The sequence below is a fragment of the Vidua chalybeata genome, chromosome 11, assembly GCF_026979565.1.
Source record: "Vidua chalybeata isolate OUT-0048 chromosome 11, bVidCha1 merged haplotype, whole genome shotgun sequence".
NCBI lineage: Eukaryota > Metazoa > Chordata > Aves > Passeriformes > Viduidae > Vidua > Vidua chalybeata.
In genome coordinates, this window is record NC_071540.1 from 14215030 (window position 1) to 14240636 (window position 25607).

General features: G+C 48.1%; 2 protein-coding genes and 1 long non-coding RNA gene across 11 annotated transcripts; 1 reads left to right on the forward strand and 2 right to left on the reverse strand.

Annotated features, from left to right (window-relative positions):
* Positions 1-1260: 1260 nt before the first annotated feature.
* On the reverse strand, positions 1261-18961 carry ZDHHC1 (zinc finger DHHC-type containing 1). Of its 7 annotated transcripts, XM_053952720.1 has the most exons (12): positions 18838-18961; positions 17481-17699; positions 15598-15773; positions 14871-14972; positions 13874-13998; positions 13383-13541; positions 10679-10791; positions 5837-5922; positions 5098-5191; positions 4008-4116; positions 3455-3834; positions 1261-1346 (listed from the first exon to the last, which is right to left on the reverse strand). In XM_053952720.1, exons 2-12 carry the CDS (start codon positions 17697-17699, stop codon positions 1323-1325), a joined length of 1587 nt encoding a protein of 528 aa, XP_053808695.1. In that variant the 5' UTR covers positions 18838-18961; the 3' UTR covers positions 1261-1322. The 7 variants fall into 7 exon arrangements, with proteins under 7 accessions (XP_053808695.1, XP_053808694.1, XP_053808693.1 ...); XM_053952719.1 differs by lacking the exon at positions 1261-1346 and having other exon boundaries at positions 1370-3834; positions 10727-10791; XM_053952718.1 differs by lacking the exon at positions 1261-1346 and having other exon boundaries at positions 1370-3834; positions 4008-4113.
* LOC128793499 (uncharacterized) lies at positions 4080-7142 on the forward strand. 2 transcript variants are annotated; one of them, XR_008432819.1, is made up of 3 exons: positions 4080-4166; positions 4541-4797; positions 6509-7142. It is a non-coding gene; the product is annotated as an uncharacterized LOC128793499 (long non-coding RNA). The 2 variants fall into 2 exon arrangements; XR_008432820.1 differs by having other exon boundaries at positions 4086-4166; positions 4723-4797.
* A 2477-nt stretch (positions 18962-21438) lies between the features above and the next one.
* LOC128793724 (fibulin-7-like) lies at positions 21439-24844 on the reverse strand. Of its 2 annotated transcripts, XM_053953110.1 has the most exons (8): positions 24774-24844; positions 24186-24342; positions 23853-24023; positions 23558-23683; positions 23279-23401; positions 23044-23181; positions 22816-22954; positions 21439-22131 (listed from the first exon to the last, which is right to left on the reverse strand). In XM_053953110.1, the coding sequence occupies exons 1-8, from the start codon at positions 24840-24842 to the stop codon at positions 21771-21773; spliced, it is 1284 nt and encodes a 427-aa protein (XP_053809085.1). In that variant the 5' UTR covers positions 24843-24844; the 3' UTR covers positions 21439-21770. The 2 variants fall into 2 exon arrangements, with proteins under 2 accessions (XP_053809085.1, XP_053809084.1); XM_053953109.1 differs by having other exon boundaries at positions 23853-24342.
* Positions 24845-25607: the final 763 nt, after the last annotated feature.

The following is a 25607-nucleotide window of genomic DNA, read 5'->3' on the forward strand; positions in this document are numbered from 1 at the left end:
AAGTAGTGCAGGAACAGACTCCTACAAAATCATTTCCCAAAGGAAGGTCCCCTTGACTTCAAAGACAAAACAAAGAACCTCGAGCCAGGCTCAAAGATCAAAGTAAGCACAACGTGCATCCCATGCCAAGGTGGAGGTTTGGAGCAGGCACTGCAGGGCCTGGCACAGCTGCCAGACAGTGGCCAGGGACCATGACATGATTTCAGAGGATTGTGGAAAGCTGTCATCCTGCAAATCATTGTTTCTTCCTAATAGAAAGCTACAGTGTCTTGTGGTGGAAACAGCTGGTCCAGGGCACTTCCTCCAGCTGATGGGAGAGTTCACACCCTGGCAAAAACCTTTTATTTAGTGCTGGAGAAAGTGCTTGAGGATGTCAGACCTCAATGTGTCTGCAGTGATGGGGAGCTGAAGCATCAGGACTTCTGCTGTCAGGATCTTAACCCAGCTTTCTCATGGCCTTGGGCTGCAGCCTGTGGTCATTGCAACCCTCTGGTGCTGAGCCCAGGACTGCTCTGCCCACATGCTGGACTCTGCAGCAGCACCCCAATGTTCTTTTTGCTACTGCCACAGGTCTGCTATGGACATTCCTCATGCAGAGCAGCAGAAATGCCATTGGCACTTGAACTTGCAGGGTATCAACATTAAAGGCCCAAGAGGACAAAAGCAAGGTTGGGAAGGAGCTAAACCCATCTCAGACTCACCATTTTCACTCTTGGGTGTTCACTGTGTATCTTCAACAGTGCTCTTCAGATGTGGTTGTGGCAAAAATATAAACCCCAGCCAATTTCAATCACCATGTGGCACACACAATCCTCCTGCTGCCCTTGAGGTTTAGGAGATCAGAGTCCAACACTGGCAGTGCTGAGAGCCCATCCTGCTGGAGCCTGGCTCTTGGCTCAGCACCCAGCTGCTCCAATGCACGGACACAGCCTTGCAGATTTGGCAGTCTTGAGTTATTCAGCAGAGTGGAGCAAATGTTCCAGCTGAAGGCAGCAGAAGGATGTGCCTGGACATCTGATAGCCCAGGAAACCCAGTTCCCCTCAGCCCAAAGAGCACAGCAGCCTTTCTTCAGCACAATGCAGGGCTGGCTGGGCCTCCTTCCTCTGGTGTTCATCCTGCTCCAGCACAAAAACCAGGCTGGGGTACACAGCTCAGGGAGATGATGGTCTGATCCCTACCCCTCAGGGAAGACACTCCCTTCTAACACCCAAAAGGCCCTGTGGAGAAGGGACTGCTGTCATCCCCCCATCAATTACAGTGCTGAGCCCTTCTGGGACTCCAGAGGCTCAGGGAGAAGTGAACCAAACAGCCTGGGGAATCATCAATGGGGCAGAGCCAGGAACTGCTGCAAAAGAAAGGAGGAAAGTATTTAGCAAAGAATATAGAAAATTTTATTGTGGCCAGAGCTACTGAAAAGCTCCATACATGATTTTGGAACTGATTCTGCATGGACAGTTCAAGAAAACACACAAGGTCTGCTCAGGGGCACCTGCTGAAGAGGAATTACTAATGCTTTCTGGTGGAGGGACAGCTGGCCTTGGAAAACCATGAGCCCAGCATTGCTGCAGGACACAGTTTCCTTGGATGACAGCAGACATGAGGAGAAACAAGAGGAAGGACTTTGTCTAACTGGGACCCATAGGTGAGCAATGCCCTGGTCTCTGTAGACACCCAGTGCCATGTCTGCTGGTCCACACTCACCTGCTTTTTCAAAGGGCACTTCCACACTGCCAGTGGGCACCACTGGCCACAGCAGGCAGGGAAGCTGCAAGGACTGTGACAACAGGCCAGCCCTTCCTGCAAACTGAGACCAAATGACTTCAACAGCTACAGACTTCACTTTTTCTGCTCAACAGATTGTGTAATTTGATGAAGATTCAAAGCTCCTCATCCCAATTCTTTCAGGAGACAAAAATCACACAAGAGAAGAGTGGTAAGGCAGCCCTTTAAAACACTTCCAGGCCTTTCTCTCAGGCTAGTCTCTCCCATCAAGGCTGTGAGTTCAGCCTGACTGTCCTGTGTTGACTGTGCCCAAAGAGCCTTTGACCCCAGATCCCCTGTCCTGCTCTGACCCAGTTGCAAAGAATGCTTGCAGACTGAGCTAGACAGAGGAGAACAGCTTAGCTTAACTCTCACAGCACCGTGCTTTGTCCTGTCCTTCCTTAGCCTGCACCCACTTGGGTGGAGGAAGGCTGGAGAAAAGTCAGTTGTGCCTTCCATGCATCAAAATATTTGGAAGGGTGATGAAGACTTCCCTGGCTTCCTTTTCTTTGCTGGTGCACTGGTTTGTTCACAGCACCAGCAGTGTGCTGTGCTGGGAATGTGCCTCGAAATGTGCATCCAGCCATGCCAGTGCTGTTGCTGCTCAGGGCTGTGCCAAATCCTGTCAGACATGGCCATGCTGGTGGCAAAGCCCATGGAGATGTGTGTGTAGCTGCTGTCTGAGCTCTGAGATTAGCTGGCTGCTAGGCAGATCTGGGCTTGCTGAAGGCCCGGCCTCAGCACTCAGCCAGGAATCTGGAATGGGGCATGGTGCCTGGGGAAGCCACGAGGGCAGAGAGAGCATAGTTGCTGTAGGATGGCAGCCCAGACAGCTCTCTGCAGCTCACCCCCAGCACAGGGTGCTGTGGCTCAAGGCACTGGCCATGTGCCCCACTGTCTGCTGTGGGATCTTTCTGCACTACACACACCCCAGGCTTGGCTGTGGACTTATACAGATCTGGCAGCCCAGGAATTGGAAACATTCCAGGGCCTGCTGTATCCCAAAACTTCTGATGAGAATGCTGCAGCATGGGGCACCCCAGACTGCTGGGAAGGGGGAGCAGGTCATCTCTCTTACAGAGAAGATGCTGGTGGTGGACTTGGCTTGAGGGTGCACAGTGAAAAGCGGTATAGGGATGGGGCAATCCTGAGGTTACTCCCTGACCACCTGCTGAAGCCCCTGAGCATGATCCAATGACAGGGTGTAGGCAGATGGAAACACAGCTTTCAGGGCACAGGGGATGGCAGAGGTGCAGCCTTGTTCTTCCCCATAAACTCTGCTGGGAACTTACTGCAGTACCAGCGTGCAGAGGGCCAAGAGGGGTTGGTCCTTCCCCAGGGAAAGCACTTGAGCTCTTGTGCTCTTGTGAGCAACAAGTCTACCTCAGGTTTGCCACCTTGCTGCCTCTTGCCTTTGGCTGAGGATGAGAAATGTCCCACTGCAGCCTGACAGCACGTGCACAGTGAGGGGTGAGTCCTGTAGGCCTCTACACAGCACTAATGCTGTTCCCAAAGGCCATAGCTTTGGAAGGATGATCCCTAGGCCGCTGTGGTGCTTGTCCTTATGTCCTTTGAGCATGGATCATGTGTGCCCACATGCTGCTTGCTGGTGCATTTTCTGTGGTCAGGCTCTGACGTGCTCTTACTGGGCTGGGACTGAGGGACAAGAGGTTCTCCACTGCTCTTACTTACAAACACAGCAGGAACATTAGAAAAAAGTTCCAGGTCTCGTTCCATGCGTCTATCCAGCTGGCAGCTTCTCCTTTTGACCTTGTGCTCAGAATACAGATTCTTCTTCCTGACTCCTCTGGGATTGTCTGTGGACAAGGGATAATGTTGAGAGTTGCCTGAGTTATTCTTAGGAGGCCCTTGAAGGACTGGGCTCCCAAGGCGAGTCTGAGCCACAGGAATCTCATCCATGGACTCAGCAGACTCTGAGTGATAGTCAGCTGCGGGTCCTGCTGCCTGGATGAGACCTGTGCTGCCAGGGGACACAGCAGCTCTCAGAGGAAAAGCTGGCACTAAGAGGTGAAGCCTGTGGGAAGGTGAGGCAGCAGCCGTGGCTGGGAACTCTGCAGATGGAAATAAAGGGAGAAGAAACCTTAAGGAGAGAGAGAGATCTCTCAGCCCCACAAAGACATCAACAAGCCCAGGAACTCTGATGTGGTTGATGTACTAGTGTTAAAGCAAATCATACATATATTTATGCAAGATTCAGCAGAGAAGCTGACTGGTGCACTCTCACCTAATGGGGGATCTGGTAACGAAGGCTGTGGTGTACCATGTGCTTTAGATCCACTGTCCATTGCTGAGGAAGAAGCTTTCTGCATTTTCTTTCTTCTTTTCTTCTGCTGCTGTGAAAGCAAGTGGCCCAAGAGAAGGGAAGTCACTTCACCAGCCCAAAGTAAGGAGACAATTTTTTAACTTGTTACCTCTTTTTAATTCTTCCTACTTTGAATAACAAGCACTAGGTATAACCAAAGTCCAAGAATATTTTACCATTTAAGACTGAGATACTATGAAGTAATAGAGTAATAGAGAACAGGCATTTAATGAACACACACCCACATTATCTGCATACAGTGACTCTCTCTGTGTAGGTACCTTTAAGCTGTTGTCTCATAGAGCTGAGGGTTGTACGAGACACTGGTCACTTGCATTTGTAAAGCCATACTAGAAGAGGGAACCAAAACTCACACAGCACAGGATGTCCCAAGAAAGGGACAGTCCTTGTCCCAAATACAGTATAGATGAAAACAAATTTTTCTTACCATCTAGATGGCAATTAAAGATTAATAAGCTTGGAAGAAAGAGGAAAAGCACCACCACCTGCCATCTGAGCAAGAGGAGAGAGCATCTGGATGCAGATACATGTACATCAGGAGCCCAGTCCAAGACTTTGGAGAGCTGTTCCATACATTCAAGCTCCATAATCACACACACCATCTTTCTCTGGGCAGGTGCCTTATTTGAACATTGAAACTGTTGGATTTTGCTCTACAGAAACATGCAGAGCTTCTTACATCAACAAAGATGTAAGTATAGTCAGAGTTGCCGAGCTGCACTGGGGCAGCAAGGCACTGGATTACAGCTGTGTTACAGCTGTGAGCTTATGAGGGGACTGTAGGATAGCTCTGATCATGCCTGTGAGGGGAGACAGGAGAAAATCACCTGGATTTGGTGACTGCAGGGCACTGCCACACCTGCAGACACACAGGGGGGGGAGGCAGAGCCTGTGTGAGCAGGGGTAAGCACAGCCTGCTCTAGAGTGAGCATGCCTGAGCACCTGGGTGGGTTGTCAGCAGCAGGTTGGGTGTGTGGCAAATCCTCCTTACCTGAGAAGGGGCCACAGAGAGAAGAGATGGGGACTCAGGGGATGAGCTCTGCTTGGGGTCACCTTCTTGGTTATGGACATAGAGCTTTGGAAGGCTAAAAACACAGCAGACACACAAGGTGATTCCCTAAGGCAGGACTTAAGTCTGATGCCCTCTTTGCCTGCACGTACAGATCAGGCTGATCACAGCCTCCCCTGCCTTACACAGCATTCCCAGCAAAACTGCAGGGGAACTTTTCCTGCACAATGGTGCAAAATAAGAAGGAAATCCCCAGGGACACAAGTTAACAGGAAAGGACTAATTAAGAGAGAAGAATCCTGTCTTCTCATGAGTGCTTGCCTGTGTTATAAACTTGTAACTATTGTGATACATTTCTCCACAACCTGAAATCATGCAATTGTAATGAGCTCAATAGAGGAGTTACAGGACAAATCAGCCAGCCTTAAAGTAATTTTAATATAAAACAATTAATAAAAACCAGTTTCATATAAAATAATTAATATAAAGCAGCTTAAAGAAGAGTATTCTAGGAATTATATTTTCCCAGGAGAGGGAAGGCAAGTATTCCTGCAGGTATCTACCCTCCTGAAACTCAAAGATTTCACCATGCCTTGCTCAAAACACTGGTGCTCCCTATCCTTCTAAGAACTTTTGTCTTAGGGCCCATCAGTGACCTTGATAGCAATTTCCCATTCACCACACATGGTGCTGGGCGAATCTTCTCCTTGACTTTTCTCACCTTTTTCCTGAAGTTACTGTTGAGAATTCTTCTACTTGAATTCCAGGATCTGTATAGCCAGGATTACCTGACAATAAGTCAGCTTCCTGGAAAAACAAAACAAACATTTTCAGACTAATAAGAACACATAGGGGAGAAGAAGGATTTCCATTAGAGATGTACTCTTTCTCTTTATGCCAGACATCTTTTGTCCTTATTGGTAGCACGGCAGAAAACTGCTGCTTAAGATGATGGAAAACCCAAGATTGGCACAATTAGAAGTCCTTGATTAATTTGTTTAGTCCAGCCAGCATTTCATGTGACTCAAAACCAAATCACATTTACAGAGATCAGCTCATTTCTTGGGAGCACATTCAAAAAACCACTTAAAGCTTCCATTAGTTACACAGTCCAATCTGAGGAGCTCCACAGTGAATGCAAAAAATGTCTTTTAAATGCAAAATGGAGGTGAGGAGAATGGAAGCATGAAATATGCAGGAAAAACAAAGTGTTTTCTATTTCTCGTGTGACCCTGTATGGCTAAGACCTGCTGATTTTTAAAAATGAGTGTGATATATTGTTTATTTGCCTCAGGTATGGATGAGCTCAGAGTAATGACAGCTGAACTTGAAAACTGCATATTTTCATAAACATTATAAGAATAATTTCCTAAATCGAAATGCTGCATTACAGGAAAGGACCCCAGTTCTCCCTCAAAAGCACCCAGTTAGGATGGTCAGAGTACAAAGGGATGAAGCGTATACAGCCCTGTTATCAAAAAAGGATAAACCACGCTTAGAAGATCCTGGACACCACTTATCAGCTGCTTTTAAACTTGAATAATCATCAAGAGAAGTTCTTCATAAGTGTTTCACTATGCAGTGACTATAAAGATATTTTAAAGTAAGTTTTAGATTAAGATGGAAGGATTTAAAATGTGGTATGCATTAGCTTCAAAAATAGCTAAAACAAGCTCATGAAGACCTATTTTTCTGAAGAGCCTGATCAGCAAATTTGAGAAAATGAAGTCAAAGTTGGACATGCCACAAATGAGTTCCTGAGAGATCCAGGGCCTCTGCACTTGAATGAATTCATAAACAATCAACAAAAGAGCAGAGCAGTGAGAAGCCTGGTGATGACACTCCCTGATGTACGGCATTAAAAATGAAAGCCAGCCGCAAAGAGCTCTGGAAGATCTTTACAATATTGAATTACAGCGTGCTAAAATGGCACCAAAAAATCTATATAGCTGGAGGTAAAGATGGAAAGTGAAAGATGTGGGAAAAGCAGTTTAAACTTCATATACAAAGCAACAGTTTCTGAACTAGAAAAGAATCCATGGAGCTGCACATTCAGTGACAGCCAAGAAATCAGTTCAGAGGTTAGGAATAAAAAGGAGAGGCAAATAAAAAGAGAAAAAAAATTCAGCTGTTTTATAGGTGGTAACATAACATCTGAAGGGAATTGGTTTAGAAATCAAAACTGTGTCTTTCTGATTTAAAAAATTATCAAAGTGCAAGATTAATAACCTGTACATGTATTTCAATTGGAACTTGTAACTCAAGTCACATCATCACTCATCACCAACTGAACACTAAGTGTGCACAAATGTCTCCTCAAAGCACCTTGGGACATTTACAATCAAGATTTACATTCAGGCCTCATGTGCCTGAGTCACAAGGGAAGAAGACCAGACACAGACTCGTGTCACTGTGGGTGTACAGGCAGGAGATGCAGGTCTTTTCAGAGGGAAGCAGATCATGGCTGAAATGAGCTGCAGCAGGAGACATCCCATTGCACAGAATAACTGCAAACAATCAGGACTCAATGTCCACAGCACATAAACAGGACTGCAGGACTGGCATTTCAAGGGAGCTTAATAAATGATTCATCTTGAGAATAACATGGACAATTTCTTTCCAAGCAGGGAATGAAAGAGCCTTTTAAAATAAATTTTGTTCATTTCAGCCTTCTATAAATAATGTAGACCCAAACCAGCCACATAAATGAAAGTAAAGCATTAGAGCTGACTATGAAAACAAATGAGACTCAATCAGTAGAAAATACAATGTTCTCTCAGAGTGTGACACAAGCTACAGCCACAGCACAGAGTTCAAGTCTTCCTCTGCTCCCAGGCATTTAGCAGGAGAGTCAGAATTCTTCCACTGCAGCATCAAGACAAGCCACCCTTTGCAGCTGGGTTGTCAGGATTCAGCTGCTGCTCCTGCTGAAAGCAGACTGCTGGACTGACACACTGCCCAAGTTCTGCCCCCGTGCAAATCCTGGCCACGTTCACCAGCTGCCAGCTGTGACCACCCCAAGGTCCATGGTTTACAAGCCCAGGATGGATTTAACTCCCTTGCCCACTGCAGCTGCCCTTATCAACCACTTCAGTGTCAGGAAGTGCCCTGAAGTGCTGTCTGCCTGGAGGGGAAGCAGAATTGAACAGGAAAAAAGAGTTCTTGTCCCAAGGAAGGTGAATCTGTTGCAAGTGTTGAGGCTGAGAGTGAAGACTAAGTTTTTCTTACATTGACAATAGAAGAAAGAAACAATTCTGAAAGTGTAAAGGAAGCTGAGTAAAATCTGTGTTTAATATTTAAAATCAAACCCCACCAACCTGAATCAGTTTCCAAAACAAGTTCAAAACTTTAGGAATGTGAGAAGAATCACATCCCAGCTGGCCTCATATGAAAGCCAGCTCCCTGGCATGAATGCAATTATGCATTAAAGCATAGGGTTTGGTTTAGTTTATATTTCTTTGGACTGCAAATGACGACAGAAAAAACGGTTACTTGCACATCCTGCTTTAGGTATGGTAATAGAAGCAAAGGCTCAATGTGCCCAACTGCTCTGCATTTTTTGTGACATCTGAATCACTTAAATGTGCAAAATTAGGGCTCTTACTTTGTGGATCTTACAAGTACATAAGAATCCTTTATCCTGAACAAGAATCCTTTAACCTGAACATAGCTGAAGACTTAAGCACAGACCAACATGGAAAACTGAAGCCAAAACCAACACCCAAGCTTGAATAAGGCTCAAAACCAAGCATTAAAGGGGAAATGCATGTTTCTTCTTAATCCCTAAAATGAATGAACAGTTCAGACAAAAGTGGGAAGAGGGTAATTTCCATTTTATGCTTACAACATGTTGGATCAATTACAAAGGGTTGCAGTGTTCAAGCTAAAGAAGGCTGTATTCAACACAGCTTACAAAAGGCAAGTCACTTGGTGTCCTCCTACTCCAATCTATTTGTTTGTGTTTATCTCTGGTTGCTATGTAAGAAACAAGGAAAATCTAGTGGGTTAACATTTTTCTTAACAATGTTACTGGGCATCATCCAGTCTTTCTTGTTCCCCAAGGTCCTAACTGCAGTCCTGAAACACCAAACTCCTTTTCACCCTGCTCCTTCCAGGTTTGCTGCTTCAAATTAACCATATTCACACATATCTAGATAAGAACCAGTGCAGACAGGAGAACATCACAGGACAGGAGAACACCAACATCCCAAAAGTGCACACACACATGAAGTCCACCCCTGTTCAAATACCTTTTCAGTATCAATTAAAATTCAATAACGAGTTGACTAGAGCTAATGCTTTATTATTGTTTTAATTTTCACAGTAAGCAAAGCTTTGTGAAACAAAGTGCCAAATATTTTTGTTGTTATGGAAACCTCTGTTTAAACTGAAAGTTCAACTTTTCCAAAACAGTAAAAAATATATATGAAAAGCTAGGGACTTCATATTATAGAAAACTGAATGAGCTCACATTCTCCTTTGCTTTGATAGGGAAAAACTATGGATTAATCCAGAGACATCCCAGTATCTCTACAGAGAATACTTGGATGAAGCTTATATTTAATTAATTTCTTATGAAATACAAAACTGTTTGTATAGTAGATAACTAACTGGCATAAAATGAAAAGTGACACATGACCGAGAATCACGGAAAAATTTAGACTAGGAAGAATTTCTGGAAATTTCTAGTTCAAGCCCCTGCTGAAATCAGTATGGAATGTGTCTAGTTAAAATTTGAGTTAATCCAATAATTAATTTTGCCTTGTAGCAAAATAAATTACACTGAACTCTCAATTCAGAGCCTGACATATCTGCCTCTGCAGAGTCTAGCAGCATTTAGGAGCTTATAGAACTCTTTTTACAGAGATATAGATCATGGTAATAACAAGGATCCTTATCATTATACAGACTAATTTCAAAGAAAAGCAGATATCTGTGTCTTTTCTGAAAAACTGGGGTTTCTTTCCACTTTTAAGATGGTTAAATTACTGGTATTATTAGCTGCTCAGTGATTAGCCCCAGATTCCCAGCCCTAGACCCTGTCTCATTTGAAGTCATGACACAAGCCCCCAAAATGTGCAGTGGCACCCAAACAGATGGTCCTGTCCTATTCAGGGAAAGGATTCTTCCCACTCTTCAGTCACCCTGCTTCGTGCTGAGCCAGGCATTTATGTGACTGCTTGGTGAACCAAATGGGAAGGAGCTGGGCCAGCTCAACTGTTTTTTTAATAAAGTTTATTGTTACTCAGATGAGTTGCCCCACCCTGTCCTAATGAACAGCTGTGCTGGCAGAAGAGACGAGATAGTGCAGGGCCCAAAACAAGTGGTGGAAGAAGAGAGTGGGTGGGATTGAGTCCTTTGAAAGCAGTGCTTGCTTATACCTAAAGTGTTCATGGAATTACAGGCCTTGCACTCTTTCACATCCTACTCAACTCCATCAAAGTACCAAGTCTTATCTCTAGCAACTGTCTTTAAAATATGGAGCACAAGAAAGTGAAGCAAAGTTTACACAGGAAACAAACAAGGCTGGTTTTGGGCAATGGACTGAAAGTAGGATGAGTACCTGACTGGGTCTCACTTGGGAGGAACAAGACTCCTGTTTCTTGTCTACCTTGTCTGGCTGCTGCTGGGGACGCTGCTGCAGGATGTACTCATACGTAGTCAGCTTGTGCCACACTGAAAGGGAAGAAAGAGACCTGTCAGCACAGGAAAGGCCCCTCCCTGATTGCACTTATACAAACAGGATGGATAACTATACAGTCAAATAGTAACTATAAACATGAAGAAACTGATAATCTAAGCCAAAGTAGCTGTGCACTGTACATCCCACTATATCCTTTATTGTCACCATCACAATGCTTTCTCATAGTCCTGCTATTCTAAAGTGCCCTAGAATGGTACAGCTTTCTATACTGTAGTAATTTTTTCAGTTCATCTCAGGGCAAATCCATTATTCTTGTTGAAGAGGTTTAAGATCTGCACTGTACAAACAGCTCAGTAAGGAAATCAGAAGGTATGTGGTGCTAAATGGAGAGAAGAAATTGAGCAGGTTAGTGGGTCCTGTAGTGACTGACACTTAATGTGCAAACCCTATATGCTTTCCTGTATTCCCTACTATTTTTTTCTTTTTATTCTGCTATTAGTCTACTGGTATTGAAGAATAAAAAATATTCTCCCTCCAAGCTTCTTGTGCCCTGCTTCACCAAATGCCTCCAGAATGGAGTCTGAATCAAGACTAGTAATTTTAAATATACGGACCTACTATTTTGAGAATAACCTAATTTCTCTGAGTGATCATAGTGAGTAATTAAAAACTGGAGAGCAACTCTGAAATTTTCACTGTGCTTGTAACAAAACTAGACATTAAATTTTAATATTCATACCTGACTTAAGCCATTTTTTAACAGGAAGCCTAAGTGCTGTACTACTTGTATGGGTGCTGCTTAATTTCTGTAATTTAATTATTGCAAACCGAAAAGGTATATGAAGAAATATTGACCAACAATAATTACACTGGAATTGGTAAAGTGTATTTCTAGTCTCAAAAGAGGGAAGACAGTTCATTACAACACTGTCTACCTTTAAGCATTCAGAGGAGACTATTGACAATTACAGGTATAAAATAAGAGGAGTTTAAGTTCAGACATACTTTGTCTCCCTGAAAGCCAGTAGTAAGTGTAAATGCAGTGGTAAGTGCAATGCATACTCATATGCAGCACACAATAAAGGCTTCAGTGTGGTGACACCCCTCCTTTAAAGCAAGGTCTTACACATTACATTCTGCACAGCTAGGAACAGTTTCATTAGGGAAACGGATTATACTGTAATAAAACGTTAAAAACATTAGCAATAATTCTGTTTCCACGTAAGATGGAAGATAAAGATTTAAAATCGGGCCAAAAGTAGAAGTTAATTTGGCTCGAAATTTATTCTGAAAGAGGAAAAAGAATCACCCCAAGACAAGAGCAGCAAAATCTCCCCAAGCCCAGAGCACAACCAGTGGCACACACAGAGGTTTCTGTCTGACAGATAAAGCAGGTCATCTCAGGCAGGGAGCACCCTCTTGTGGAAGCTGCACACAAGGACAGGATAAATGCCACTCAGGACTAAACAGAATAATCCCTTTTCACTCAGGAGAAACCTTCCTGGAGCTTTGTTATGCTTTTTGCCTTTAAAAAGTGCTAGATCAACCTTATCAACCTTTCAAATCTCCAGGCAGTGCCATTAACCCAGAAAAGCCAACTGTCAATTCTGCCAGGGACATAAAATTGCAGCGTGCCCAAATTTCAGTCAAGCTCAAAGAGGCTGTAGAAGAAAATGATGGTCAATGTCCTCACTGAGTGCACTGTCCTTGCCAACTGGGGAACACTCACCTATCAAACACTACACTTCAGCAGTGTAACTGTTTTGCTTCTGGAGCCGTGCTGGTTTGTGCTGACCTAGTTTGTGTTGGCATCTGCAGGTCTGTTAAGTGAGAACCTCAAAATCCATCCAAGGATCCTCTGTAACCGCTGTCCTCACTTCTCTTCCACCACATCCCTTCTTTCCTACTTCTGGCACCACCAACTACTGCAAACGTAAGATCTCTCCCTATCGTGACTTTCATCAGCAGCCAAAAAGCATTGGCTTAATTTTAGACGATGGCTGAAAAAAGGTTTTTGATGCCTATCTCTACATAAACAAACATAAATATCCTTTCTTGACAGAGCAACAAGCAGTAGATCTAAAGTGAAGCCTTTCTGAAAGCCTGTTCCTCTGAATTCCACAAATCCTCTTGTATCAATATGGTACAATTTCCATAAAGAGACCTTAACCTGGATGGCAGTGCTCCAATCAGAAATTTAGCTCCATACATGCACATTTCTCTGGGAAAAGGGAAAAATCCAGGCTCTTTCACACAACAGAAGTACTGGGGAGCACAGTGAGGAGACTCACAAAGGCCATATATGGAGTTAATCTGAATCTGCCATTGCTGGCACCAAGCTGGATTGACCAGTTCATCCCACTTGGCCTCTCCAATACCCTCCAATGTGTTTTCAGTTTCAGGATAACATAGCTTAAACATGGCTGCAGAGGCCCAACACAAGCCCCACATTACACAAGCACTGATAAGCCTACCTGGTACAGGGGGGAACTCAGAAATATAATGTTAAATCCCAATTTTGCACAATGGGTGTACATATATTAGTGACAGAAGTGAATGCAGGATGAGTAGAAGATAAGCAAAAATTAAGTGTTGGTATAGATGACAGGAACAAAACACCTACAGAGATAAATGTGAAAAGTCAAGAGGTGGCCCAGCAGGATCATGGTCACTAGGCTCAGAAGAATAAAAATCCCAGCTGTCACCAAAATGGCAGGTGCCCGAGTCTCAACAGGAGATGCAGGAAGAAACACAAACCAGCGGTCCATGTGGTTCCTCAAAGCTGTAAAACAAAGAGAGTTGGAGGTAAGTAGATTGTCCAGGTATGAATTATCTCTAAATATACTTTACAGCTGGAAATCTTGTTAACTCAAAAGTAGCTGCAGACCCATTGTGCACTGGAGGCCTAAGAAATCCAGTAGGGCTTTGAGGAAGAGCAATTAGCTCTGTAAGGAAAGACATTCCATCCAGCTGAGCAGAGATACCCTAACAGAAATATAAAACGGAAGCAGTAAGGAATGGAGTTCCTCCTCAGTGGAAGAGCTCACAGAATCCAAACCCTCATCAAGATATGCTGGCTGATTCCCAGGATGCTCATGTGAAGCACTGCTGTACCATCGAAGTGCTGGTCAGAGCGAAGCACCGCGGGGTCGACGAAGAACTCCACAAAGACGTAGAAAGCGATGAGCAGCAGAAGCCCCAGGCCCAGAATGGCAGAGAGCACACTATTCAAAAAGAGCCTGCCAGGAAAGGGAGAGCTCTCAGTGGCTTCAATAACATAACACACACACAAATCAATATCCCAGCCTCTAATAAAGATAGACACAACTATCTCAAATTACTGTCACACTTTCTTACACTTACGATAGACACTGGTGAACAGCTTTTCTTATTATTTGTTACTCTGAGGGACTAAACTGAGACCCTTTAGTGCAGCCATGGTTACAAAACAGTCAAGTATATCTAGGACAGACAAAGAGCTCCCTGCACAAAATGTGAAGTGTAGTGTGTGTCCAAGGAAATCCCTTCCTGATCTGCTTCACCAGCCATCAGTGTAACATGGCACCCAGACACAACACCACTTTGCTTTCCACAGGGTTTAAGTGCAGGAAAGTAAATTGAGAAGCATCAGTGACAGTCTCCAAACCTGGCATGGATTAGAGGTCCCTATATGCTGCTGTGACTCCTGCCAACTGGCAAGTCTTGTAAGGAAAGCACATGATTTGGATGCAGGTTGATTCAAATTGGAACAGCACCATTATGGTTCCATTCCTACTCCAGCTTTCAGAAGCACTAAGGACACTCAATTAACATCCTGTAAGCTTTTCCCAATACCAAATAATAACTATATGTTTTCTGTTTATACTTACAGATGTTCAGCTACAGCATTCTAAGTTTAGAAATTTTATCCCTGGCTATTTTAATGGCATGATTATGCTTGTATTTTCCATCTAGTTTTCTCATGACTGATTCTATTCAGCCAGGGGATAAAAGAAAAGTGGTTCTGCATGGCTAAGTACAGACTGGAGTGAGATACAGGAGAACCCTGGAAAGAGAAGAAGCCTCATTATTGATGCAGTGTTGTGCTTCTGCCACAATGCCAAGCTCTTACCAGTAGTTTCTCTCTCCCACACAGTTGTTGAGCCATTTGCAGTGATGATCAAAGCCACACACACACTTGTTGCAAGTTCCACAGTGCTTTGACTTGGCACTCCTGCCAAAGAAAGGGTGGCATTAGCATGGCAGCATCAACTCATTACTATGACTTTTCAGTGACTCAAATACAGGGGGATACAGCAGCAGAGATCCTCGTAACAGTGAGTAAACCTTCTGCATCAGGAGTACTTCATCTCCCAAACTTATCTGTCACTGCTGGACCACAATCCAGCAAACACTACAAAATTTGCCTTTCAATGCACTGCATGATTTTTAATTTGGAGATTGTTGAATTCTTATTTGAATCCCTTCAGCAATACTACAGAGCTTGATCTCAATGCCTGCCCTCCAAGCATTTCCTGCAACTGGCCAGCATCCAGCCAGAGACAAGCACACTGCACACACACACTCTACTTACACACTGATAGGTAAAATACCAACACCCAGAGAACATGGCACACTACAGCCTTCTCCATACAACATGAAAATGAAATAAAACACAACCCCATCCACATTTGACAGAAGACCCCTACCCAACTACCTGAACACTGACACAGGATGAAGCTTAACTTGCACTGTAGCAGTTCAGGGGCTCAATTTCAAATCTTATAGTCTGACATTAAGGACTAATGGTGAAATGCAATGGTGAAGAAGACAGAGCAGTAGAAAGAAGAGATACTTACACATCTACATCACAGACATGGCAGTGATGGTTCTCAATGACATGTGCGTGTTGGTTACGGTTGAAGGTGGCCAGAGGCCCCAGATAGTTTTTTTCTCGCATGTTTGCATCCGCAGGATCAATGGAAACTGCGGTAAGATGAACAACTAAATGATAGATAAAACACACTCCTGGACACTGGAGTACACAGTTAAGGATTTAACGTGTCTTTTAATCCTTAATAGACAAATCCCACACAGATGAGAAATTTATGACATAGAATTAGAAATTGCTACATAACTGACTGCAGCACATTAATCTGAGCTTTATTGATAGAGCTTGCAATAAATATCCCTGGATAAACATAACCAAATCTACAGGAACATCCCTCCTCATTATGTACTACTCTGCCTTGCAGAAGTGCCCTTCCTAAGAGAGAATGTGTTCAAAAGTTACCTGTACTTACCAGAATCTGACCCCAAGTACAGACTGCTGACATAGGTCCAAGTTTCTTAGTCCACAAAGACTTCTTGGAAAGGCTGTGCACATGCCCTTTCACTGGACCAGACTTTCAAGAAAAAAAGGTCACATCAAGGAAGTAGTATTGATTATCTTGCTTTCCTTTTCCTTAGAATCCCAAAGAAGAGGAGCACACCTTTAAAGCAGGCTCCTACAAAGGATCCAGGATTTGCATTGTTTCTATACACCCAGATGTGCACATCACTGATCATACTAAGACCTACAGAAAATAGATCAGTGATGTAAGTTAAAAAAGGAGGCCTCTGAGAGGTCCAGCTTACTGGAGCTCTGATGGCTGGTGAAGCAGATTAGGAAGGGATTTGGCTTTGACACAAAATAGATATTAGTGCTTTATGAATTGGAAGTAAAACCTGAGGAAATATTAATCTGTTGAATTAAGAGTAACTTTAGATTGCATTATTAAGATATTTGGTAGACAAATTCACAAGGTTTGAACTGTGATAATATCAAGGATTTGAGCAAACTAAGTAGATATAAGACCACAGAGCTAATGATATTAATGTCTAAACCATGCAGATGTAAAAACTATAACAATAATAAAAAAAATCATCCCAAACATATCAAAGACTTAGAAGCATCTGTGTCAGATGTAAAAATTACATAAGTGCACACCCCATCCCTTCAGAGCAAGGTCTGGTCTTGAGGAGGTTCCTTCCCTGAGCACAGGTGATAGTACAGGTGGCACTGGGAGTACTGGGAGCACTGGTATTGCTCCCCAGCTGCTCCAGGCTGGACAAGCCAAGTCTCCTCAGCTGCTTCTCCTCTAAACCCTTCAGGGTCTTTGTTAGATGTGTCCTAAACTGCTGCTCCAGACTGTCCCCAAGAGACCTCTCCTCTGAGGTTCATACCACACCACCTGGTGCGTCACTCCCAGATTTCCTACTGAACACAGGAGAGTGCCCAGGGAGGACACTCACTGTGAGCCATCACAAGCAGCCCACCATACAGCCACGAGCATGCCAAGCCACCTTTCATGACTCACCCAGTCAGCACAGGGAGCTGGGGCTGCCTTCACAACAAGGATGTTTCAGGAGGGGCTTTTTTGTATGACTTCCCTCAAACCCTGCTGCACACTTGTAGAAAAAAAATATAAAGCAAAGGAGACACATTGGCAGAAGCAGGCAGCAGAAGAGAATTGGAGGCAAAGGTAGTAATCTTAATGGAGAGTGATGAAGGAGACCAGCAGAACAGCAGTGATCTAAAGTGAGGATCTCAAAGCAACTGTTTTTTATAGTCAGGATATTATCAAGATGATGGTTACAGTTCAGAGAAACATTCTGGCTCACAGGGGCTTTTCTCCCACGCTTTCTGTGCTGCCTAACAAGTGCTGTTAAACCCCCTGCTCTCCTCTCCATCCAAGGATACGATGTAACCAGCGGGCAGCCAGTGGCGGGGCAGCAGAGGAACCAGGATTCCAAAGCCAACCAGAGCAAAGAACAGGAACAGCAGCCAGGCAATGACCTGGAACAGGTGCAGGGGCCAGCTCCAGCCATTTCTTCGAGCGCGTTGGACCTTCACCTCAGGAACAGCTTCGCCCAGATCCTCTGGAGATATCTTATTATGGGGTTTGTTGCAGATATTCATCTACAGAAATCAAAAATGGAAAACAAAAAGATGTGAAACAAAAGTACTGTGACTGAGCCCTGGTGCTGGAGAGATGCTCCAAGGCAGACAAAGCTAGAGACTAAAATGATGACACATGTGAAGAGAAACAGCTCTGAGCTCAGAAGCAATTTCTCCTTTTTTCAGTTTGTGGGGTATTATTAGATGCTGCTTTTCACTTGCCACAGGGCCAGGAGAGTTTCTAACAACAGAGAGTTGGGCTGCTCTGCTTCACAGAAAACTTGAGATAGCAGGGAGAGCAAACCAGGCAGTAGATCAGGGGCAGCATCACAAAACCAGCACAAAGGAGCTCTGCTGGACCTGAGCTGACTCAAGGCACCTCTGCACCACTCTCACCCCTCCTTGGTAACTAAAGAGGATGTGAAATTAACACCTAACATGACAAACTTCAATTAGTCTGATTAACATGCACAGGAGAGTAATGAAAGAAAAGGAGGAGATCTCTGGCTCACTTGTGGTATTTTTGATAATGGTTCCAGTGCCAGAACAATTCCACGGGGCTGGAAGAGAGCAAGCACTGCAACTGCTGAAAGAGTGAGCAGGACAATTCCAACCTTGGTATGCCAACAGCCCTTCAGTCCCTGGCAAAGGACTGGAAATGTCTTTTTCGGTCAGCTGGTAGAGGAGTGGGTAAGAATAGCAGAGAATAAAAGTTATGTTCATCAGCATGGTTTTATCAACATGTAAATAATAAAAAGGAATAAATTTTTAGGAATAAAAAATTCCTAACTTCATCCTTTGAAGTAATTAGCAGTATCTGCCTGCCTTCACCATTTAAGTTGCTACATGGCAACTGGGCTCATCACTGATGAGAAATCATTACCAATCATTTCCTCATTAGGCTGTTGCAAACTTGCTCGTGCATCACTTTGAGCTACCTGTTACAAAACCCACAGTGGGTATGCCCGGCACCCCTTTATATCCAGCTCCAGAAAACACTGAATATAAAAAGCAGCATGAAGTCACTTTCAGGGTAGACAGAGAGAGACGAACCGGGACGCAAAGGCAAGCACCAGGAGCAGGGCCGGGTCAGCGGCTTCCCGGCTCTGGTGCGAGCCGCGTAGACCCCTCCCGCACTCCACCACCTCCCACCCCTCACCTTCTTCCCGCAGAAGCGGTTGACAGCGGCCCCGGCCCCGCCTCATGCCCAGGCAGGGCGCGGGGCCCCCGGCTGAGGCCTCCACGGCCGCTCCCGGCGCCTCCGCGGGCCTCGGGCCGCTGGGCCTGTCGCCATGGCAACGGCTACGGCGGCGCGCAGGGGGCAAAACGCGCCGGGCGCGATCGTTCCGCGGGCACACGGGAGGAAGGCGAGAGGCTCCGTCCTACGTGGGCCCCGGGCTGGGGTCCTCTCACACCCGGGGAAACCCTGCCCACGACACTCCCCAGCCTTCCAAGGCGTGACATTCCATACAGATGGGGCTGGAGATGCCCAGTGAGCCCGCGGTGGAGGCTGGTTGTGAGCTAAAGCCATCCCACTCCTGGAAAATTCCATTCCTTATTATACTGACCAGTCTTTATGGCATGAAAATGTAGTATTTTTGTTAATCTACATATATTCAGATTTACACTGTGACATAATGAGGTTGCAGAATTTTACTGGGGAGTTTGGAATTTTACTGGAGGCTTTGCAGTGGTTTGTGCTTAAGTAAAACAAAGTAAAGGACATGGAACTAAGGATTGCTTCATCAGTGAAGGATTAAGGATACCCCGTGGCAACCAGGATAACCTAGCATTTGACGGATTTGAAACCCTCATAGCATTGTCTATCAGCAGCAATTCCAGCAAGATGGATTCCGGGGATGCTTGGATCATGGAATCATGGACTATCCTGAGTTGGAAGGGATTCACAAGGAACATCAAGTCCAACTCCTTACCCTGCCCAGGACTGCCCCAAAAATCACACCATGTGTCAGAGCATTGTCCAAATACTTCCTGAAGTCTGGCAGGTTTGGTGCTGCAAACATTTCATTTCAGTGCACCCCCAGACAAGCAGCAAGAGCACTGGGAAAACAGAATCATAGAAGCAGTAAGGCTGGAAAAGATCTCTAAAGATCATCGAGTCCAACCACTAACCCAGCACTGCTGTGTTCACCACTAGGCCTTGTCCCCAGGTACCACATCCCCACACCTTATGAGCACTTCCAGGGATGATGATTTCACCACTGCCTGGGCAGCCTGTCTCAGCACCTGGCCACTTTTTCCATGAAGACATTTGCGCTAATATCCAATTTAAACCTCTACTGACACGACTTGAGGCCATTTCCTCTTGTCCTATCATTTGTTACCTGGGAGAAGAACCTGATCCCCCCGGCTCACCCTGCTGTGAGGGACTTGTTGAGTGATAAGGTCCCCCCTGAGCTTTCTTTTCTCCAGGCTGAGCTCTCCCAGCTCCCTCATTAGCTCCTCACCAGACTTGTGCTTCAGACCTTCCCCAGCTCCACTGCCCTTCTCTGGGCTCGCTACAACACCTCCATGTCCTTCTTGTAGTGACCTTTGCAAATTTTTTGTTGTCATTAGCAGTCAGTGGTGTGGGTGCACATCACTGGTACATCTACCCTTGGCACATCTACCCTTGAATCCTCCAGGTACCTGAAGGTTTCCAGTTGTACCTGAAGGTTTCAAGGGTAGAAGAAAACCCGCGCAAACCCCCGTTAGTGGTGTCCGTTTTGGCTGGGACACCTCATGTGCAGGGATAAATATTTACCCCGTAATTCCCGACTTTTCATCCCAGCCCGCCGCCGCAGCGGGCACGGGCCAGCTGCGGGTTTTGGTGACGCAGCCCCGGCGGCCCCCCCGGCCCGGCCCGGCCCGGCCCGCACCTCTGCTGGCCCTGGGGAGGTTTTCCGCCGGCTCCAGCGGAGCGGCCGAGCGGAGCCCGGCTCCGGTGGCCGTGCCGGCGGCGGGCACAAGGAGCTCTTTATGGGTGTGCGCACAGCGGCTGCTTTGTGCGAGGCTCTGGCCGGGCACGGGGCTCAGAAGCGTTCTGTGTGCGGAGCGAGGGGCGGCCCGGAGGCGGCGTGTCCTCCGCTCGCTGTCCCCAAAGGCCCTCGTCACCTTTTCAACCCCCAGCTGCTCTCCCTGCGCAGGGGTCTGGCCGTGCTGGCGGTGACAGGGGGTGCCCAAGGGGTGTGTGGCGCTGCACCCCACTTGTTCTCACAGCCCATCCTCCTCCAGATGGCTGCAGGGGGACAGCTCGAGTGCTTGGCCAGCTGGGGAGCTGCAGTTTTGACCAGCTCGTGTCAGAGCTGCTGCAGAGGGAAGCCTCCTGCACACAAGGTCGCGCAGACCCTGTCACTATCCCCTGCTCACCAGTGCCAGGGAGCCCTGCTGTGCTTTCCAGGCACTGCCAAGGCGGCTGAGAACAGTCTTGGCTGTGCAGGATGTTCAGGGCAGCATGTTGGAAGTTGTGCCTGCCCATGGTAGTGGAGTTGGCACAAGATGAATCCCTTCCAACCCAAAGCATTCTGATTCTCTGTTAGCCCATCTCCCATTTTTATGCTGGGGGACTCTTCAGCATGGCCCCAGGAACAGCGGTGCTGGGAGGGGCATGGACACTGCAGGACTCTGGATGGGCTTGGTAGCTCTGTTGGTAGCTCACCCCAAGCCCTACAAGGTGACCCTGCCATTAGCACAGCCACCAGCTGTCCCCAGGAGCCTTGCCCCAGAAGGACAAAACATAGAGCAAGGAGGACACCCTTCCTACAGCCACTTTTCTTTTATTAGAGATTACAAGATGCAAGAAGCTGAATCTGCATGCCAAGTGCTGTTGGCTCACTCTGTCTTTCCCCTCTGTGTGCCATGTGGGCAGAGAGGAAGGGGCCTGGCAGAGGCAGGCCAGTCCTTCCATTGGCCATGGGGTTTTTCCTATAGGGACACAGTTTTTGCTGTGATGGCTATTAGAAAGCATTATGGCAGAGGGATTTTTGTCCCATTATGTCCAATGGGACAAAAACTGGGACCACTGAGCTGAACCTGCTCCATTCCTCCCCAGGAGAGGCCCTGGCATGGCCCCACACCTGCCTCCAAAGGGAATCAAAACACATACGGGGACACAAAGGCTGTGACCTTGAAGATGTGCTTGCCCAGGAGGACTTTGTGGGAGAACTCGCTCATCTCCAGCTCCACCTCCAGCGTGGCTGGCCCCGCCACGGGGCTGGTGAGCAGCAGCTCTCCCGTCTGCCGGTCCGAGCGCCGCACGGCGAAGACGCCCTGGCCCCGTCCGCCCGTGATGGCGAAGCGCAGGCTGTCCCCCACGAAGCGGGTGGTGGACATCTTGAAGAGGACTCGGGGCACAGTGCGGTTGGCCTGGAGCGGCAGGTAGTGGAAGGAGATGGAGCTGGCAGCCAGGTGGCAGGCTCGGCTGTCCATGGGGCACGGGTTCCTCTCGCACTGGCTGCCAGGAGAGAAGGGTGTCACCGCTCAGTGCCGTGGTTTGGCTCTCAGGGAGCTGCCCTCATCCTTGCACACAAGCCCAGCCCGTGCCACAGGCAGCATCTCCAGCCCTGCTGTCGGTCCTGTGCCACATCCAAGTGTGCCCATCATCGGATCTCTGCCTCATCCCTGTTTCTGCCAGGAAAATGCCATGGCTTGCAGGGACACAGCTCTGAGGCTGGGACTGGATGGGTGCCACAGTCCCAGCTGAAGGTCAGGGATGCGGCCAGATGTGGCTCCTGAAGAGGAATCTGTCAGGATCAGGGATGCTCCTCTATTTGGGTAGCACAAAGCAGTTTAATCTCAAGAGTGGGATGGCTGGGACTGCTGAAAGGCAGCTCAGGCCACTACATGGATGTGCAGCAGAGGAAAATCAGCATCATTCCCCTCAGGCTGGGGCTCTGAGAGGGGCCAGGATCCTGGATAAAGCCACCACGTATTGGGGTGCTTCCACCTGCACCCCCAGCATCCCAAGACCATCAGGGAGCATGCCAAGCACACCTGAGCACCCATGTGGCAATTTGCTACCAGTGCTGGCTGGTACTCTCCCTGCTGCCCCTGGGTGACACAATACAGCCCCCAGCCCACAACAGGACCCTGGGACAGGGCACGACACGGCCCAAGCCACGCACAGTAGGGTACTCACAAAGCAGAGGTCTTGACATAGCTGGTGTTGTGGCGTGGCGGGGGGCACTTGGGGCGCACGCAGCGGTGGCCCCCAAAGGTGTTGATGCAGAGGTCACCCTGGCTGCAGTTGTGCTGCTTCCCAGCGCACTCATTCACGTCTGTGGTGGTGACACGGGGTGAGGGGGGCTGTCCCCACTGCATCCCTCTTCCCGTGGGAGGCTCCCCGCCCTGCACCCTGGGTTCTTACCCTCACAGGCATTGCGGTCGGCATGGAGCAGGTACCCAGGGGGGCAGAGGCAGCGGTAGGAGCCAGGGAGGTTGAGGCAGTCATGGAGGCAAATCTGTGTCTCGGGGCTGGATTGGTAGAGCTGGCATTCATCCACATCTAGGGTGGACAAAGTGAGGAATGGCCAGAGGTCCCATTGCCACCAAGCCTTGGTTCCCCACCCTCCACCATCTCACCATCTTCGCCCCCCTTTTACCTTGGCACACACCACCAGGTTGCAGCTGGAAGCCGGTGTCACAGCTGCAGCGCCGGGAGCCCGAGCGGCCCTCGGCACAGCGGGGCTGGCGGCTGAAGGAGGTGTTGCTCAGTGTCACCCAGTCTGCAAGGGACAGCAGGTGTCACATGCTGGGGCATGGGGAGATGGTGGGGGCCAAGATACCAGGGGCTGCCAGGGAAGGGGGAGACAGGTGCAGCACAGCCAGGTACTGTCCCCATGAGAATCCCCATCCTCCGCAGCCCAAACCCAGACACCTACAGGAGTAGATGGGGCTCTGGCAGCTGGGGCCTGACCAGCCTGGGGGGCAGAGGCACGTGTAGCTCTGGTTGCCATCCACGCAGGTCCCGCTGTTGGCACACGGGTTGCTGGAGCAGTCATCAATACCTAGGGAGAAGGAGCTCGTGAGCATCAGCTGGAGAAGTGCATCCTTGTCCAACCCCAGTGCCCATTGCTGCAGCCTCTGGGCAGAGCAATGGAACCCCACAGCTCAGGGTGACAGAGGGGCCCATGAGGAGGGCAGAGCTCATGGCACCCCAACCCTGTTCCACTTCACTTCTGCAGAAGGGTTGGGTGCCGCTCCAGGTGCGGTTGTGCCGGCAGGCGCGTGTCTCCGAGCCCACCAGCCAGAAGCCGGCGTCGCAGATGAAGTGAACCTCGTGGCCCACCCGCAGGCTCCGGCCCAGCATCCGTCCATTCAGGGGCACTGCCAGCTGCGGACACATCTCTGTGGACAGACAGACACGGGTGGGGATGGGCACTTCCAACCTGCAGCCAACCCCAGCCTGACAGGGAGCTGGGGGTCCCTTGCCCAGGCTGTTTGTGTGGGGCCAGGGCTCAGAGCTGGCCCCATGGGATGTCACCCATGGTGGTGACCAGCCAGGATTACCGTTGCTTTTGGTGGCTGCTCTCTGGAGGTGGCTCTGGAGGATGGAAAGCTGGTGCCGGAGCCCACGGGTGCCCTGCAGGTGGGCGGCCTCCTGTGCCACCAGCAGCTTCTGCATCTGCCGCACCACGCTGAGCGCCTGCTGCCGGTTCAGGCATTCCTGGGGGATCATCGAGACACCTCAATCATCTGCTGTGTTTCCCTGCCACCCTGCCACAGCCTGGGAGGACCCTTCCAAGCAGACAGCATCTTTAGGGTTGGTTTGGATATATTGCCCTAGACAGAGCTCCTTCCCATCCTGGTTGAGGTCTGACCCTGGCTCCATATCTGTTCCAGCCTCAGCCCCCACCTCCTGATCCTGCTCTGGCACTTGGATGCTGTGGAGAAGCTGCATGCCCTGAGTGCATTTAACATCATCTCACTGCTGAAGCCCCATGCCCCTGGCCCTGGCAGCTCCACAGGTGCTGTGGCTGTGCTGTACCCCCCACTCCAGGCTGGTGTCGGGGTGCTGGGGTGTGAGAGGTGGGTGCTGAGCAGCCCAGAGAGGGAGGTGTGCTGGGGGGCTGGAGGGGAGGGAATGCGGGTCCTTACCTGGGAGCTGCCGAGGGGCAGCTGCAGGATGCCCAGGGCCAGCCAGGCTGGCAGTGGGATGAGGAGCATCACGCCGGGGCTGACTACAGGGGCAAGACGCTGACGGTCCGTTTCTGCTCACAGCCGTGTTCCTGCACTCGCAGGGATTTATCCGCAGCCTGTGCCCATGTGTTTGTTGGTTTTTCCCCTGCCTGAGGCCGAGCTGTAGGAAAGTTTCCCCTTGGCACTGGCTCTAGCCTCTCCCTTCCCTTCCCTTCCGTTCCTTTCCCTCTCTGCACATCAGAGGCTTTGGGGCCTTTCATGTCCCAGGGCCAGCAGATATCGGGGCCAGGCAGTGGCTGTCACGGTACTTACAGTGGTACTGGCGGTGCCGGGCTCACCACACAGCCAGTCCTGGCTCTGGGGCTCCCCGGCACGCAGAGATGCAGGATGAGGCTAATCCCGTGCACTAGCTAAGCCTGGGAAAGTCTTTTGGGAGAAAAGATGACTTTGGGGTCTGTGTGGGGGTTCTGCTCACAGGTGGGGCTGGGGCTACTGGGAAGGGTAGCCCAGGAATGCTGTGGACTCACTGGACTCATCACAGCTTTGCTGGGGTGAGCTCAGCCCTGGCTGGAGTTTAGAGGGGAACCCCAGGGTGCTGCTGCAGCCTGGAGCTGGGGTGCAGTTGGTGTTATGGTCTGCATTAACATAAGGGTCAGGGTTAATGTTAGAGTCAGCATTAGGGCTAGAGATGAGGATTAGGGTTAGGATTAGCGTTTGGTTTGGAGTTAGCATTAAGTTTAATGTTTTGATTAGCATTAAAATAATTGTTAGGGCTAAAGTTAGTTTTTTTTG